The sequence below is a fragment of the Sinohyriopsis cumingii genome, chromosome 14, assembly GCF_028554795.1.
Source record: "Sinohyriopsis cumingii isolate HCF-2022 chromosome 14, ASM2855479v2, whole genome shotgun sequence".
In the NCBI taxonomy this organism is placed as follows: Eukaryota; Metazoa; Mollusca; class Bivalvia; order Unionida; family Unionidae; genus Sinohyriopsis; species Sinohyriopsis cumingii.
In genome coordinates, this window is record NC_142974.1 from 81,636,502 (window position 1) to 81,656,627 (window position 20,126).

Below are 20,126 nucleotides of genomic sequence, written 5' to 3' on the forward strand. Positions count from 1 at the left end.
ATATGTTTCGGAATAAGTAAAGATTTAAGTGACGCTATGCACAATTTGCACTGTGTAAGTACTGTTCATTATAGATCAGCATGGTCTCCCTGGTAAACTCAACCGGCCTACAAATTATGAAGTCTATTTTACCTATAATTACTGTCTACATGGGTTCGTGTCTAGGATTCGGCAAAAGTTGGGTATGTGAGAAAGCTTACCAGTAGCTTCTTGTGAGTTGGTGGTTCTTCCCGGGGTTTTCCTGGGTTCTTCCTCCACCATTAATACTGGCTGCCATGCATAGCCTATCGTGTGCTGAAAAATGGCATTAAACGCAGCAACTACCACATATACCTTTAATTAAATTCGTGTCAGAGAAATCAGAAAATATGTACATGCAATATAATAACAAAATCAATCATAGTACTGTGTAACAGTTTAATAATTGTCAGGTCACCAAAAGGTAATCTTTTTTTAAATGCCTATGTCTTAGGACATGGATAGATTTATTGCTTCATATCCCAAGATTGACAGCCATTACAGTAGTCAACAACAAAAACTAAAATTGTCAAGTTTAGAAATTGGCCCGCAGATAAGCCGACCCTCGTTTTTCCTGGCCTTTATTTTTTCCTGAATAATTTAGCTTATACAGGAGTATAAATGGTAGGAAAACATGCAGGAAATAATTCTCCAGAAATCATTAATGAAACCTCTGATATTTGTTGAAGATTATTTACTGGCGGTATTATGGATATCAATTTTTATCGTTCTCTTATTAATGAAATTGCTGATAATTATCACAGTGACTAAAAACAATTAATTAATCATGTAATTAAAAAATGATTATACACAATGCACAGTGTGGACCTGTAATGGTCAGGGTAGTAAACTCACAATTACCAACATACAGAGTGATTTATGGAGATAGACTCGGTGATGATGTTATGGGATTACTCAAAAGGATGGGTCCAAAAGCAATACTGATTGCAAAAAATTTATGGATGAAGGCTGTTGACGCTGTTCATGATAAAGGCATCAGCACTGTTGGTAATCTTGCTGGTAAAGCATTCTCAACAATCAAGGATAGACTAGCACAGATAATTAGATGGAAACAGTGGCAAGTAAAATTATCCAGTACTGAAGTTATGCCTGCAAAAATCAGTAAAAAAATAAATCAAGCTGCAAATGAAAAACTAGCGGAGTTTGCTGATAATGAAGTTGTTCCTACAAAGTTAACTAATGAAATTATGCAGACAAATACAAGTTTTTTCTCAGGAAGTGGTCTTTGTGTAAGATGAAGGTAATTATAATCAGATGTTTAAACGTATATCCGATCTGGTGTTTGATATGGATGCACCAATTCTCAAAGATGAATCTGTACGTAATAATCAATATTATTCTTACGATGCACATGTACTTAATGCACGAGAAGAATCGAACTACAAGTTCAAGATACAAGCAGATATTTCTTACCTGCTGAAGCGTTTATTGAAGTAGAAGGAGAGCTTGTAATAGATGTCCCTCTTGATACAGCATATGGAGCTGATGTCATAGTCGATCTTGTTAACAATGGTATTATGGCGTTATTTGATAGTGCTACATATATGATTGATGGAAGAAATATTGAATCACTTCAAAAAGACGTTGATGTTGCTACAACGATAATAGGTTTAGCAAGATATTCAGATGAGTATACAGGATCAGCTGTTCCATCAATGTTGTTTGCCAGAGATAACATGGATCATCCTCAAATTTATGGAAGCTGAGGGAAATGTAAGAGCTGCTGGAGGAGCAGCTGATGGGCCAGAAATTGTATCAATCAATGCTTAGGCTTTGCGACACGTAAATTAATGTTCATGGATGGTCATAGAAGATTTTGATGTGCTATTCCATTATCACACATCTGTGGATTTTGTAGAAATGTCAGAAAAGTTATCTTTGGAGTGAAACATACAGTTGTACTTGTAAGAAAGGGTAACAGTAATGGTGCTTTTTGGTGACTGGCCGTTGTTGCTGCTGGTAAAATAATATAATTTAAACTTTCACTATGGAAACCAGTAATGACCCCATCAATTGCTGAAGAAGAAAAGTTAATTAGTTTTATGAGTTCAGGTGGTAAATCATTGTTATCATGGTTGACATTGACCACAGATAGTGTTCAGAGTAATATTGCTGGGTTATTTACCAGGCAAATAGCATCAGATCAAGGAGTTTCTGCACCAAGGCATATATTTATCACTTTACAAAATGCTGAACGATTAGATAATCAAGAACAAAGTCATAGGATATTGGACAACTTTGCAGTTAGTGAAGTTTCTTTACGGATAAATGGATACCAAGAAACAATCCAAAGATATAACTTTAAATTTTGAAAATAACTTCAAAATGCATGCATATCATTGGACCAGTAGAAAACATGTAATTAATTCGCTCATGATGTTATAAAAATGTTGTATAGCTATGTTAATTTCACTTGGACTTCTGGTCAGGTGAAACAATTACAATCAAATGTTAATGCACATACAAAAATATCACTAAAAAATGATCAAATTTCTAGTGGTGGTCGAAACAAATTACCTTTACTCAACTCAAACATTTTAATAAGGCTTTAGAATAAAAAACCGGAGTTCAACTTCATCTTTCTTCAAGTTCCATTAAAGACTCAATTAACACAGGCAGTATATTTCCACTTCTTGCACCTATACCAGCATTAATAGCCACTGCAGCCCCAGCTGTTGCAAAAGCAGCTGCACTTGGTGCTGTTGGAACCGTCGCTGGAATGGCATTAAAGAAAGCAGCAGGAAAAGGATATAAAAGGGGGAAGGGGTCTGAGATTACCAGGAACCCCTTATCGATATGGAAAATGTCTGAGACTTCCAAAAACACTTCGCTAATTCTGCCTTGGGGAAATTTTTATTTACTTGATGCCACTAAAAAATTAAATATCGAACATTTCAGAGGTGCTTTTATGCGTGATCATTTTCCAAAACAACCAAACAATTTTGAAATTATTAATCTTGACGATAATTCAGGGCCTGGTACTCATTGGGTGGCATAAGCAATTTATTTTGATTTGTATGGGTTGGTTCCACTGAAAGAATTTATAAATTACGTAAACACAATAAAATCTCCTGTCTGGTATTCTTCATTACCAACACAAACACTAACTGATCCGCCTAGACATGGTCGTGAAGTAGTTAATACACTTGACGCTGTATCAGAATCTTCCGATGCACCTCATAAAGTCGTGCATGATTATACAAGTAACATCATCATTTAAACAAATCTTAAAGTATAATGGTTGATATTTATGGAAGCTCTTCTCTTAGTGGTACCACTAAGGGCAAGAAAAAAAAGATGACATTGATTTGTCAAATTACGTGACTAAAGATGAAATTGCCGATATCATGAACCTCTCTGGAGTTGACCAATATAAAGTTGTTATTTTTCAGGATAAATACGGTGTTTTAGAGACGAGTAGTATCAAATGGAATGATATAGTTTGTAGAGTTCTCGGTCGTACTGAGGATAACATTCCGATATATACAATAAATGGTAAACTCAGAGACTCAAGTATATCAATCGCAACTATTAGAAATGAAATTACAAAAAGTGTTGCTAATCATTTACAATCTACTGGCGATACAATGAGAGGTGAACTCGGCATGAACGGAAAAAAGATAGTTGTTTTAAGAGATCCAACATCTGATGATGATGCTGCAACAACAAAAAATATGTAGACACAGTAGATACTAAATTATCCACTTTACGAGCTGAGTATGATTCTCACGTAAGTGCGTTTACAAGACTTCATAGAAACTTTCAAAATTGATGAAATCGCAGATAATTTCTTTGGAATCCGTTTACTGTTGACGTAAAACTCTGATATTAACACAAAATGTGGCGATATTAAAACAGCTATATCAGATATTGAAATGATTAGGAAAAAACTAGAAGATGTTATAAGTGGAATTCCTGAGATCGTTAAAAAAATTAATCTTATTAAAATTCCCCACAAGCAAATTAACAACATGGTAAATACAGTTGCGTCTGACCAAGCATTATGGTCACCACTCAATGTTATCATTAAACATCATCCTGAGGTTAGCGGTATATACAGGATCTCAGCATTTGGTGCTGTAACATTTATAACATCTACCACGATTTCACGGCGTTATTTATAGGTGGATCCATGTTATTGATGTTAGATCAAAATGACGAGGTAACATTTGCTGTGGAACCTGAAGAAGAAAAAAAGTCTGCTTGATTTATTATTGGTGTCTTGAATTAGTAGCTAAATTCCCACCTAATTAAAATATGAGTATTCTGATCAATGTTCAACATGATGTTGCAGCACAACATTATAGATATAAACAAGCATGTGAATGGCAAACAAAATTAAAAAATATCGTTGACGAGAATGTAGTAAAAATAAAGAAATATCGCAGACATGTAGTTATTGTTAATATAATTGTTTATTCAGCGTGTGCTGTTATTGCTGGAACCAGTGTGTTATTATCAACAATAACAATGATGGCACCAGTAGTTGTACCAATCTGTGTTTCAACTACAGCAATGATTCCGGTATTCTCAATATCATTGCCAAAAAAAAATATGTACGTGCACAAATGCAAAATCGCATGATTACATAATAAAATTGCACACAGCAACACTAGCATACTCCAAATTATCCCCGTTATTATCAACGAGCCTTGGTGATGGGAAAATATCAGATTTTGAGTTCACAGAGATGATCAAAATTTATAAGGAAGCAATGACCGTGATTGATTTAAAAAATCGAGATTTAAATAACAATGTCAACTCCACTGACATCGCCAAGCGTGCTACTTCAACAAATCCTAATGACCACGACTCCCTCAAAAACAACAATGATATCAGTAAGCTCAACTAATCCAGAATTTAGTATTAACTTTCCAACTGCAATTCAAGTGAAAGAAATTGCACTAGCACAATTACGAGTTTATTACAGCCGGCCAAATATTAGAACAAAATCAATTGGTGGATTACAAATAGAAATAAAGATGATGGAATTTCCGAATGGCAAGTTGTTTTTATTCCTACAGGAAATTAGCAAATTAAACAAATCAATGATGAATTGCTGCACAAAATAAAATCAATAACTAGAAAAGAGGCAAAAATAGCTATAACAGTTCATGAACCAACATTATCGGCTGAAATTAAAATATATTCTCCAGATTACATTCTAGATATTTACCAATCGTCAATTAGATTTGTTTTAGGTTGGCCTGAAATTCCTTCAGAGTATGAAAGAAAGACTGCCAGAACCTTAACAAGATGATTTCTCTATTAACAAAAACAAAACTATAAATGAACCACAAAATCCAAATGGATATCCATGGCATCATTATGCAGATGATTCTATTAAACTTTCTAATGGTTGTTGTTGATGGGTTTAATGCCTTTCTTCAGCACACGATAGGCTACACATGGCGGTCAGTATTAATGGTGGATGAAGAACCCAGGAAAACTCCGGAAAGAACCACTGACCCATGAAAAGCTACTAGCAAGCTTTCTGACATACCGCATTGGCTGAATCCGAGACTCAAACTAATGCAAACAGAGGTGAGATCACAGTGATTTGTAATGGAGAGCGCTTTGACCCACTCGGACACTTGGGACCCCAACTTTCTGATGGTAGATTATTTTCTAAAACACCATTTGTAATAATTTACTTTTATAGAAAACTTCTGATCATATTGTTTATGAAAAAGATTTCAGATCATTGGCTGATAAAATTAAAACAGAACATGCGAATACATTCACGACATTAGTGCAATTATTTAAAAATGATATTCTGGAGTATCCTAATAATAATCCAGGACAGAAAATTACTGAAACGATACAATATCTATATATCAAATTGTATCAGATATTGAGCTTGCTAATCGAGTAATTATTGTAATAATAAATGCTAGCACTTATGATATAGGATGTAAACAAAGAAAAAACGTCAGATAACTTTACATTAACCAGTGAAGAATAACTGATGCAGATTAACTCAAATTTATACTTCCCGGATTTTGAAACTGACAAACTAAAATGATCACTTAACGATCTTATCAATGAAAACTTTCCTAAAATATTCTAATCATGGTGGGAAAAAGATGCCAACAGCAAATCTTCTACATTTTTTTAACTTTGCCATTATTGTCATCGTTTTTTTTTAAATAGTTGTATCTTTTCAGTTTTATGTATTTTTTACTACCACATTGCGCACACTCACCCGTTTCCTCTAACTCCAACACCACATTTCAAACACAGTTTTGGGCCTAGACTTCCATTACGCACACCTTGTCAGAATTCATTTATGCAGGCTTTATTACAAGGAGTCGAAGAACCTATTATTAACCACTTGCATTTGTTCTTTGTTTGAATCATTACATATATATATATATATATATATATATATATATATATTGAAATATTTGTCTTAGTCATAAATGATAAGATAAATTTAATCTTGAAAGTCTCCTGACTTACTGATAAAATCTCTGGTTGATCTGATGTACAGAACTTTGAAATTCATGATGCCAAGAAAGAATTTCACAAAGATGGCACATCTCGTGATTGGTCAACATTCCAAATCATGTGCAATGACAAAGGTGTCGATGCTACGATGAACATATAAAGAGCAGCAATGATCATTAATTATCTCGATAATCAAAAATATCTTTTTAAAGTAAAGTTTATTAAGGAAGTAGATGATACCTGGATTATCTGTGGCAAATATGATCCTGTCCTTCATAATAAAAATATGCCATACTGAGTAAAAATTCCAGACCTGGAATGTTGACTGGTATTGACAAACCATATTATTAAAGAGCGTATCTTGTAACCATGGTTATTTATGGAATTTGTGCGATGAATGAAAAACCCAGCATTAATAATTTAAAACCAATGAAATTTTCAAAAATAAATTGTGTAGCAAACGAGTAGCGGAACATTTTACCGTTTCAACTCGTAAAAACTATAACCGGAGAGATTTTGTATGAATCAAAGCATAGATCAAAAGGAGCTTCAATTGAAATTATTGATCATAATGCATATATATGGACTAATGCAGTAACAATATTTCCATGAAATGGAACTGTTAAATTTTACCAAGGAGATATGTTTGATTTTATTAACGAAATAAGTAAAAACGATCCTGTATCAGTATGGTTATTTCAGAGTTCTGATGATGGAAATTAAGATCAGTTTATATGACCTAATGACATTATTTATTGCACAGAATCTCTTCACGAAGAAATTAAAAATATTGTGCTAAAATATACCGATGATGCTGAACAATTACTGAGTAATTGTTTTACTGTTTCGTCAGTTGCAGCTCATTTTGCTAGAGATAAAAATTCATGGAAACCAACTCAATTTGATTTTCTCAAGGATATAATATCGAGTTGTGTCGAATATGGAGACAGTGGATTATGGAATAGTAAATACAATGATAAAGATGTTATCTCGGTTGATATGGTTGCATGTTATCCCGGAAGTTTTCTTGGAATGGGAGAATGTTCTGTATATTTTACAAGATTTGGCCATCCCACACATGAAATGACCAGAGTATCAATAAATGGACCATTGCCAGATTTTGACCTGACTAGATTCACTTGTATCAAGTCATTTAAGTTTGCTGAAGGCCTTCATCCGATTTGTTATGTCTGGTTTGGCAAACATTTTTCAGAAAAACATTGGGCTTCAGCAGTATTATTACAATGTATGCTCGATGTAAAAATAATAATATTTTTGACAGTAAGTGAAGCAATTATTATACCATATCATCTGCAGAAAGAAATTTGGTTATCATAACGAAAGGAATATTCTGATGATGAAAATCCTGATGTAACCGATTATGAAAATAAAATCGCAGAAGACCTTGGCAGAAAAATAATTGGTAAATTTACCCAAGGAGGATCATATGATCATAAACGACATTGTACAAGACTGATTATAGATGATGCTGATTTAGATTTTATAATTGCTGATACAGCTGGAAAAAAACACATTTATAATCAAAGCAATGCTAATTTATCAGACAGAACCAAATTAGGTACAATTGTGGGAAATATGGATGGTGAGTCACCAGTTTACTCATTTAAGATCTTCAGTGCTCACGTACATTTTGATAAATCTATTTTTGATGATAAACAGATTTCCTGATACCATGGTTAGAGTTGCTATGGATTCATTTTATTTCAATAAAAAATATTAAGGATTGTTGGAAAAATTAAATATCTTCACTTATGCATCATGGGGCAAATGGATAATTTTAATAATGGTAATAAAGCAAAGCAACAGAATTAATGGTCTGTTTTTTTTTAGATGATTTTTATAATGATAATAAAGCAAAGTAAAAGAATTACTGGGCCTTCTAGATGATTTTAATAATGATAATAAAGCAAAGTAACAGAGTTATTGGGCCTTTTAGATGATTTTTATAATGATAATAAAGCAAAGTAACAGAGTTATTGGGCCTTCTAGATGATTTTAATAATGATAATAAAGCAAAGTAACAGAGTTATTGGGCCTTCTAGATGATTTTTATAATGATAATAAAGCAAAGTAACAGAGTTACTGGGCCTTCTAGATGATTTTTATAATGATAATAAAGCAAAGTAACAGAGTTACTGGGCCTTCTAGATGATTTTAATAACATAGTTACTGGGCCTTCTAGATGATTTTAAAAATGATAATAAAGTAACAGTTCTGGGATAAAATTGCATTGGTTCATATGAGTCTAGAACAAATTAATTGGCAATACAAAAGCAAAACTTTGAACAATTTAGCAGGAACTATGATAACACCTGTATTGAAAGAGTAATTATAGCAGTATTGTGAGGTGTAATATAATGACTGATCACTTTATTGCCCACAGTTATCTTTATTTAATATGGTCATAATTGATTGGTAAATAAAATTGCAACCATAGCTGTGGACACTGTCTTCAGTCCTCAAAATTCATAGGATGCAGCATTTTAGAAGTACAGATTAAACATAATATTGAATGAATTAATACTGCTAAAATGAGAATGGACACTCACAGTTTATAATGAAAGATTCATAAGTGCTCAAGTTCCACAAATGACTTATAGTGGACAGCAATGATCCAGATGTTATGGCCAGTTATATGCTTTCATTCTGTTATTCATATGCTGCTATATTATTGAATACCAATTTTGTATTTAAAGTCTTAGAATGCTAATAGTGGTTTTTCTGTTTTCAGTTGAGTTGTACACATATTTATAATATTCAGATCAGTTTTCTTACAGTTGTATTTACCAAATAATCAAGACGGTAAATTCCCCCATTTCAGCATGGTTAAATGGCAGAAAATTTGAATTTATCTACACTAATATGGAGAGTCATGCAGTCTTCATAGAATCGACATTTGGATGCTAAATCCAAGATTCCGCTGTAGTAAATATTAATTTTTGAACCAATCAGAAAGCATGTTTAACTCATAGGCATGTGAGAATCTTTTTATAATTTCTTCATTAAGATGGGATGGGTGCTGCAGCTGAGGACCAGTTAGCAGTGTTGAGGTCTCCAGCTTTCCAGCACACAGGGAGGGCACAGTACCTGACATTTTACCACCAGATCTCCACCACAGATAGGATAAAGGTAGGATTGATGATGAAAACTGTTATACATATACACATATATATTACTCACGGTACATGATTTTATAAAATTTTGTAATTTTTATTCATGGCTGTAAATTTTGCAGAATATCTTTAGTTAGATTTTGCCTACATGACATGAATCTGTGAAGAGCCTAATATTACATAGGATCTATAAATAGATGCTGACATATGTGTTGATAATTACTAATAATAATCTTAATAATAAGATTTAATGGTGCCATTGGTATAATATTGTCTTTGGCTGTTTGGATTTGGATGGTTCTAGAAGAGTTCAGTAACTTCCCATTGGTTGGACTAGGTCACATGAATGGGCAATTTCAAGGCAAAATCATTAGTAAAATCCATTGTGTGTGGTATATTGTGAAATATTCTCATAATAGAATATGTATATAGGGATGGAACTGAGCTATTAGATTCATTCCTTTTTTGGACTCATCCTCATTTCTTGTGTCCCTGTTGTCAGTCTGCAGATCTGTTTCATGTTGTACATATATGCTATTCAGGAGGAAAAACATTTATTTGGACTATTCAGTGGAAATAGAAAGTGATCATTTTTTGGACTATAATATTATTCTGGAACTGTTGTGAATTATTCAAAAAGGAGTTCTGGATGATGCCATCTTGACAACATCACCAGCAACCCAAAGCAAAGAGCATAACACCCAATAGGACACCTCTAATTTCCTTCAAGCCAAAGCAAATGAACCAGGTTCCATTGAGTGAACATAAACAACATATCAGTCATATCAGAGCATGTAATCTGACTGCAATTTGATAAAGTATATATTTGAGGAAGCAATTACTTACAAGCATGTCATTATGTTCTACTAATTAAGTCAATTAACAGTTTTAATGATAGAACAGTTATCATGCTGTTTTAATGTAAATGCATTAGGTTGATATAACTTTTCCCTTACATGCAGGTGCGGCACCTGCATTAGGTTGGTATAACTTTTCCCTTATATGTAGGTAGGGCAAATGTATTAAATTGATATGACCTTTTCCTTTGATGTAGGTAAGACAGCTTTATTAGACTGAAAGCTGTGTTAGGTTGATATAACCTTCCTGTATATGTAGGTAGGAGAGCTGCATTAGATTGATGTAGCCTACAGCTACATGAGGTTGATATAACCTATAGCTACATGAGATTGATATAACCTATAGCTACATGAGATTGATATAACCTATAGGTACATGAGATTGATATAACTTATGGCTACATGAGATTGATATAACCTATAGCTGCATTAGATTGATATAACCTATAGCTACATGAGATTGATATAACCTACAGTTGCATTAGATTGATATAACCTATAGCTGCATTAGATTGATATAACTTATAGCTGCATTAGATTGATATAACTTATAGCTGCATTAGATTGATATAACCTACAGCTACATGCGATTGATATAACCTATAGCTACATGAGATTGATATAACATACAGCTACATGAGATTGGTATAACCTATAGCTGCATTAGATTGATATAACCTATAGCTGCATTAGATTGATATAACCTACAGCTACATGCGATTGATATAACCTATAGCTACATGAGATTGATATAACCTATAGCTACATGAGATTGATATAACCTATAGCTACATGAGATTGATATAACCTACAGTTACATGAGATTGATATAAACTATAGCTACATTAGATTGATATAACCTATAGTTACATGAGATTGATATAACCTATAGCTACATGAGATATAACCTACAGCTACATGAGATTGATATAACCTATAGCTACATGAGATTGATATAACCTATAGCTACATGAGATATAACCTACAGCTACATGAGATTGATATAACCTATAGCTACATGAGATTGATATAACCTATAGCTATATGAGATTGATATAACCTATAGCTACATGATATTGATATAACCTACAGCTACATGAGATTGATATAACCTACAGCTACATGAGATTGATATAACCTATAGCTGAATTAGATTGATATAACCTACAGCTATATGAGATTGATATAACCTACAGCTACATGAGATTGATATAACCTATAGCTACATGAGGTTGATATAACTTATAGCTACATGAGATTGATATAATCTACAGCTACATGAGATTGATATAACCTACAGCTGCATTAGATTGATATAACTTATAGCTACATGAGATTGATATAACCTATAGCTACATGAGATATAATCTACAGCTACATGAGATTGATATAACCTATAGCTACATGAGATTGATATAACCTATAGCTACATGAGATATAACCTACAGCTACATGAGATTGATATAACCTATAGCTGAATTAGATTGATATAACCTATAGCTACATGAGATTGATATAACCTATAGCTACATGATATTGATATAACCTACAGCTACATGAGATTGATATAACCTACAGCTACATGAGATTGATATAACCTATAGCTGAATTAGATTGATATAACCTACAGCTATATGAGATTGATATAACCTACAATTGCATTAGATTGATATAACCTACAGTTGCATTAGATTGACATAACCTATAGCTACATGAGATTGATATAACCTACAGCTACATGAGATTGATATAACTTATAGCTACATGAGATTGATATAACCTATAGCTGAATTAGATTGATATAACCTACAGCTGCATGAGGTTGATATAACTTGTAGCTACATGAGATTGATATAACCTACAGCTATATAAGATTGATATAACCTATAGCTGCATTAGATTGATATAACCCACATCTGTATGAGATTAATATAACCTACAGTTGCATTTGATTGATATAACCTACAGTTGCATTAAATTGATATAACCTACAGCTACATGAGATTGATATAACCTATAGCTGCATTAGATTGATATAGCCTATAGCTGCATTAGATGGATATAACATACAGCCACATGAGATTGATATAACCTATAGCTACAACTACATGAGATTGATATAACCTATAGCTACATTAGATTGATATAGCCTATAGCTACATGAGATTGATATAACCTACAGCTGCATTAGATTGATATAACCTATAGCTGAATTAGATTGATATAACCTACAGCTATATGAGATTGATATAACCTACAGCTACATGAGATTGATATAACCTATAGCTACATGAGGTTGATATAACTTATAGCTACATGAGATTGATATAACCTATAGCTGAATTAGATTGATATAACCTATAGCTACATGAGATTGATATAACCTATAGCTACATGATATTGATATAACCTACAGCTACATGAGATTGATATAACCTACAGCTACATGAGATTGATATAACCTATAGCTGAATTAGATTGATATAACCTACAGCTATATGAGATTGATATAACCTACAATTGCATTAGATTGATATAACCTACAGTTGCATTAGATTGATATAACCTATAGCTACATGAGATTGATATAACCTATAGCTACATGATATTGATATAACCTACAGCTACATGAGATTGATATAACCTACAGCTACATGAGATTGATATAACCTATAGCTGAATTAGATTGATATAACCTACAGCTATATGAGATTGATATAACCTATAGCTGAATTAGATTGATATAACCTACAGCTGCATGAGGTTGATATAACTTGTAGCTACATGAGATTGATATAACCTACAGCTATATAAGATTGATATAACCTATAGCTGCATTAGATTGATATAACCCACATCTGTATGAGATTAATATAACCTACAGTTGCATTTGATTGATATAACCTACAGTTGCATTAAATTGATATAACCTACAGCTACATGAGATTGATATAACCTATAGCTGCATTAGATTGATATAGCCTATAGCTGCATTAGATGGATATAACATACAGCCACATGAGATTGATATAACCTATAGCTACAACTACATGAGATTGATATAACCTATAGCTACATTAGATTGATATAGCCTATAGCTACATGAGATTGATATAACCTACAGCTGCATTAGATTGATATAACCTACAGCTGCATTAGATTGATATAACCTACAGCTGCATTAGATTGATATAACCTACAGTTGCATTAGATTGACATAACCTATAGCTACATGAGATTGATATAACCTATAGCTACATGAGGTTGATATAACTTATAGCTACATGAGATTGATATAACCTACAGTTGCATTAGATTGACATAACCTATAGCTGCATTAGATTGATATAACCTACAGCTACATGAGATTGACATAACCTATAGCTACATGAGATTGATATAACCTACAGCTACATGAGATTGATATAACCTATAGCTACATGAGATTGATATAACCTATAGCTACATGAGATTGATATAACCTACAGTTGCATTAGATTGACATAACCTATAGCTACATGAGATTGATATAACCTATAGCTACATGAGATTGACATAACCTATAGCTACATGAGATTGATATAACCTACAGCTACATGAGATTGATATAACCTACAGTTGCATTAGATTGACATAACCTATAGCTACATGAGATTGATATAACCTACAGCTACATGAGATTGATATAACTTATAGCTACATGAGATTGATATAACCTATAGCTGAATTAGATTGATATAACCTACAGCTGCATGAGGTTGATATAACTTGTAGCTACATGAGATTGATATAACCTACAGCTATATAAGATTGATATAACCTATAGCTGCATTAGATTGATATAACCCACATCTGTATGAGATTAATATAACCTACAGTTGCATTTGATTGATATAACCTACAGTTGCATTAAATTGATATAACCTACAGCTACATGAGATTGATATAACCTATAGCTGCATTAGATTGATATAGCCTATAGCTGCATTAGATGGATATAACATACAGCCACATGAGATTGATATAACCTATAGCTACAACTACATGAGATTGATATAACCTATAGCTACATTAGATTGATATAGCCTATAGCTACATGAGATTGATATAACCTACAGCTGCATTAGATTGATATAACCTACAGCTGCATTAGATTGATATAACCTATAGCTACATGAGATTGATATAACCTACAGCTGCATTAGATTGATATAACCTATAGCTACATGAGATTGATATAACCTACAGCTGCATTAGATTGATATAACCTATAGCTACATGAGATTGATATAACCTACAGCTGCATTAGATTGATATAACCTACAGCTGCATTAGATTGATATAACCTACAGCTGCATTAGATTGATATAACCTATAGCTACATGAGATTGATATAACCTATAGCTACATGAGATATAACCTACAGCTGCATTAGATTGATATAACCCTTCCTTTATATGTAGGTAGGACTGGAAATTTTATCATGAAAATATCTGTTAGGACAAGACTTGAAGATTACATATAACAAATCTTTGAAGGAGGCTGTCAAACCAAATGTGGCATATTATAATTAGACTGTGGTGAAAAAATGTGTGCTATATATATTAATATGCAATGCATTACATTGGAAAAATGCCAAGCCTTCATTATTTTGCTATCTCTTCCCATTGGCATTCACTATGTCATATGGTTGGAAAAATGTATGTAAATTTCAACAAAAAGCCATTTTGAATCCGTAATATTTAATACTTGGATAAATAAAAGCATAGAGATTTTAAATAGCTCTACTGGTCATAGTTCAGAAGAACTTATGGGATGGTCTGTTGTGTGTTGTCTATCTGTCCATTAGTATGAGTTTGTTATCCCTACTTCTCCTAATCTAATTGGAGGATTGCCATGAAACTCTACAAACACATTCATCCCATAGTCTAGTTAGTCCTAAATCAAAATGGTGCCACTTGGACATCAAATGGTTCCCACTGCAGCCACTTGAGCATCTTATTTCAGCTATTCCAGACCTCAACATGGGTGATAATATCAGCATGTTGTTTTGACTTAAACAGTTCTTATGATGTTTACATGGTCCTAAATGAAAATGGTGCCAATCTTACATTCTTTCAGTTTAGCCAACAAAGCAGCCATCATGAAAATCTTGTTATTGCTACAATCCCCCTGATGTCTATTCATAATAGTAGTGTGATTTAACCAAAAGTACTTTTTATAATGTCTGGCTCATCCTAATCCGGATATCCAGTATGGCCACCATAGTAGCCATCTTCTAATTAATGTAACTGTTACTGCTCCAAAATGGAAAGTCATCTCAAAATGGGGTTTTCACTAAAAGGCTTCTTCTGATACCTTGTTGATCTTAATTGATGTATTGATGGTCCTAAATCAAAATGGTGCTAATCTGACATCTACTGCCACTAATTTGAAGATCTTATTATTGCTAAAGACTAACAGAGATTGTTTAAATTTTAAGCAGCTAAAAGGAGGAAATTATCTTATGTTGAAGATGGCATTCTTATTTCAGTAGGGCTTGACATCTTGTGAAAAGCACTTAGTTTGCTCAAACATTGCAAAGCTATTGAGGTAGAAATGTTTTGGTAGAAATGAATTCACTGACCCAAAGAATAATGAGTTCACTTTGGAGACAATCCTTGAATTTACAGACTTCTAAAATAGTGATTTCACTGTGGAAATAATAGAACCTCTCCAATCCATAAACTTACAGATAATAATGATTTCACTATGTAAACCACTGGAGCTCTACAGTCCATCACTTTATAGACCTAATTAATAATAATTTCACTGTGGAAATAATTGGACTTCTTTTTTCGATGAATTTACAGACCTGAGAAGCAATGATTTCAGTGTGGAAACAATAGTACCTGTCCAATCCACAATTCAGATATTGCCAAAAATGGCATTTTTCACATAATAGGAAAAGATACCCACAAAAAACTAAATTCATGGTGCATTCTTAAGGGATTGTCATGGATGACATTGTATATCACATGTGAACATAAGAATTACTAGGGTGTAATAGGTTCAATTTCTCTTCCAGATAAAATTCCTGAATCATCATGATGACACAGAAACACTACTGTCCAGTCATTCCTCCATTACTGATGGTCTTGAGTTGGTTTGTATCAACCTTCCCCAAGTAACAGCAAATTCATCTATATCATTTGAGGCCATAAGAGGTGACAACTCTATGAAAGCCTCCAAACCTACAGCAATTAGAAATGTTGAAATTAAATATGGATATTGTCCAGGTATGTTAGGATATCATGCCACATAATTACTGTCCAAGTATGTCAAGATATCATGCCCCATATTTACTGTCCAGTATGTTAGGATATCTTGCCCCATATTTACTGTCCAGGTATGTTAGGATATCATGCCCCATATTTACTGTCCAGGTATGTCAGGATATCATGCCCCATAATTACTGTACAGGTATGTCAATCAAAGTATGAGTATATGAGATCAAATTGCAATAGCAGTCCTGTAAAAGAAAATGATAATGAAAGTACATGTATAGGAGATCTAATTGCAAAAAATAGTCCTGTAAAAGAAAATAATAAAGTGAATGAAAGTACATATGCATGAGTCTTTGGAAATCTTTAAAAAATTGCAATCTGCCATACGTTGGCCTCGGAGCTTCTATTATGAAAAACTTATGTGATGTTAATAACTGTGTCATACTAAAACAAAATTAACTCACCTACACAGACTTTCTTTGTTCATTGATAAGAGGAGTACATTACCTTCAACCGGTGCAAATGTATTTATTACTATAAATTGATGGGTAATTATTGACAATGTATTTTCCCCTAGTTTTTCTATGCAATGATCCTTACATAGGGACAGATAATTAAATATTCAGCAAATATTAGTGTCAGAAAATGCACTCAAGCTTAAAACTTTGAAGATAATTGGATTGCACTGACATTTATTGATGTAAATGTTTCATTGTTTCTAAAAGTTACAGTTTCTAAAGCAATTATCCTCATAAAGTTTTCACATATGTAATCGAAACTCCTTGAATTTGAGAGATTTTGCTTATGAATAATGTATGATATTAAATTTTGTTTCAAGTTTGATATCTTAATTATTGCTGGATATTAATCTATATTGTGACATGCTGTTAATGATATGACATTATATGATTAATAAGCACAACCAGTGAATAATAAATATGTATTTCAGACACACTAGATGTACACAACTGTACTTTTGAGAAAGAGCATGCCCTATGTAGTCACACTATTACATCTTCTGTCACCCCAAGCTGTGATCAGCCAGTGTACATGTGGGTGCGCCACAGTGGATCCACCTGGACAAACCGAACAGGGCCAGATTTTGACCACACATTTATGATGAAGGAAATGAATAGGAGTTTTGCAAATGAGAATATGACAGGTTGGTAAATATTGTTAATATCTCCATACACATGAAGCATTTTAACTGTAAAGATCTTCTTTTTTTTGATTTATTGAAGAAAAAAGTTTAATTGAACAAATGACAATCAAATACTTATAATACACAATGAATATATCAGTTACCTGGGTGTTTGTTTGCTAGAGATTTCACTATTAAGTTGGTCAATACTAGTAAATATTACTTGATAAGGGATTTTCATAAATTAAAAAAGTGGATTTGCCAACACTAGTTCTATACCTTTGGGTATTTTTATTTTGTAACCTTATTTTGTTGCTTGTGAAACTGAAACTTGTTACAGACAGATTGTACAGCTTTCTATGCTATCCTTCGCATGGAGGGCATATTCAACTTATGTTTTTGCTCATCTAGGCTTTAGGATCTTGATGTGGATAAGTCATTTTCTGTTGGGACACTCATGTATGCAATTTGTCAATAAGCTCTTGTTGTGGATAAGTCATTTTCTGTTGGGACACTCGTGTATGCAATTTGTCAATAAGCTCTTGTTGTGGATAAGTCATTTTCTGTTGGGACACTCGTGTATGCAATTTGTCAATAAGCTCTTGATGTGGATAAGTCATTTTCTGTTGGGACACTCATGTATGCAATTTGTCAATAAGCTCTTGATGTGGATAAGTCATTTTGTGTTGGGACACTCGTGTATGCAATTTGTCAATAAGCTCTTAGCTCATGTATTTGTAAAGCCATGTGAGCTTCTGGAATGTCCCTTCTTCCATCCCATTTTGTCTGCAAACAATTGCTATTTTGCCGTCTCCAACCTGTGGAACTAATTCAACCAAATTTGTTACTGAGCATAATGACATAAAGGCCTTTCAGGTGCTTGAAAATGCTTGCCAATCTATAATCGAACATGGTCATCATAATAAAATATAAAAAAAAAATTATGTCTTCTCAAAAACAGCTCAACAGAATGAACCATATTCAACAGCATGCATGTATGGTTTATCAATATAAATCTAAATAATTTTCTGTAGGATAAAACCTTTATAGACATAGTATTATTCCAGTCAGTAATCTTCCATACTGTCAAAAACCTACCTATACAAAAGCATGTACCACCTGCCATATTCATGTCTATAATGTACCCTCACTTTGTATCTGATTGAAGGTCAAGGACGTTACATGTATGTTGACGCCTCAGTTGGCAGTCCTGGAGACACGACAACATTAACGCTAAAGGATTTTCTTATCGGCAAGTTCTGTTCCCTCCGATTCTTCTACCACATTTATGGCAAGTCAACACCAGAACTACGTGTCAGAGAAATGATGAGATATATTGATATGGTTTTGCCATCATTTGACTTAAACGCCTGGATTCCTGGTTGCATGGAATTGAAAAATGACTGTACTGTTGAGGAGTCGACAGTTAGATCTGTGTTGTTTGTGGCCAAGAGAGGAGATGGTCCATATGGAGATATTGCTATTGATGACATCAGCCTATCCTTACAGAAATGTCCTGGTAAGTTAACAGTTTAGCTATGGCAACCATATGATGGGTTTGATGCGGTTTGGAGTCCAGCAATGTTCTCTTTATTGAATTATAGGAGAAGGTAGACTCATGTGTGACTGAGTCTGTGCACTTAGTGGTTACAAAAGGTTGTGAGTTAGACAAGTGAAATAAAAAGGCTGTGAATTAGACAAGTGAGATAAAATTTGATTTATGCTAATAACCATATACAGATGACCTAGATACATGTACCTGTTTAGGCTATCTAAGTAAATGGATGACCTAGATAATTGTTTAGGCAATCTGAGTAAATTTTGTATATTTTGTTTCAGTTTTCTTTCTTCAATTTTGTTTCTGTGCACATTTTATTATTTGGACCTTGAAATTTTGGACCATTGAAAGTTTGTTAAACACTAGTAAAATCTTAAATTGCAGAGTAATTTGAACTTTAATGGTAGCAAGGAAAATGGATTTAAACCAGCCTAAAATTCATTGATATTTTCACTGGGTTTTCTTTGGATTCAAAGTGATGCTTAGATATGTAAACTTTAAGAACAAAATGTCTACACAATGTCTAAAAGGTGTTTTCAATTCATCTTTAATGCTGTTTATAAGTAGATTTATAATAGGTATTTTTAATGGATTTTAAATGGAATTTCATTGCCAAAGTACATTGCATATACTGAAGACAACAATAATCTCAAATTTTACTGCTCACAATGTTGTATGGTA

The 20,126-nt window shown here is 33.1% G+C and overlaps 1 protein-coding gene across 1 annotated transcript in view; it reads left to right on the plus strand.

The window, feature by feature from the left end:
• Positions 1–20,126, plus strand: part of LOC149784233 (MAM and LDL-receptor class A domain-containing protein 1-like) — a 262,408-nt gene that overhangs the window by 95,559 nt on the left and 146,723 nt on the right. The window contains exons 22-25 of the mRNA XM_089932965.1: positions 9,518–9,639; positions 16,548–16,758; positions 17,696–17,908; positions 19,056–19,406. Of these exons, the coding sequence (XP_089789091.1) occupies positions 9,518–9,639; positions 16,548–16,758; positions 17,696–17,908; positions 19,056–19,406 (897 nt within the window). The remainder of the gene's footprint in view (positions 1–9,517; positions 9,640–16,547; positions 16,759–17,695; positions 17,909–19,055; positions 19,407–20,126) is intronic.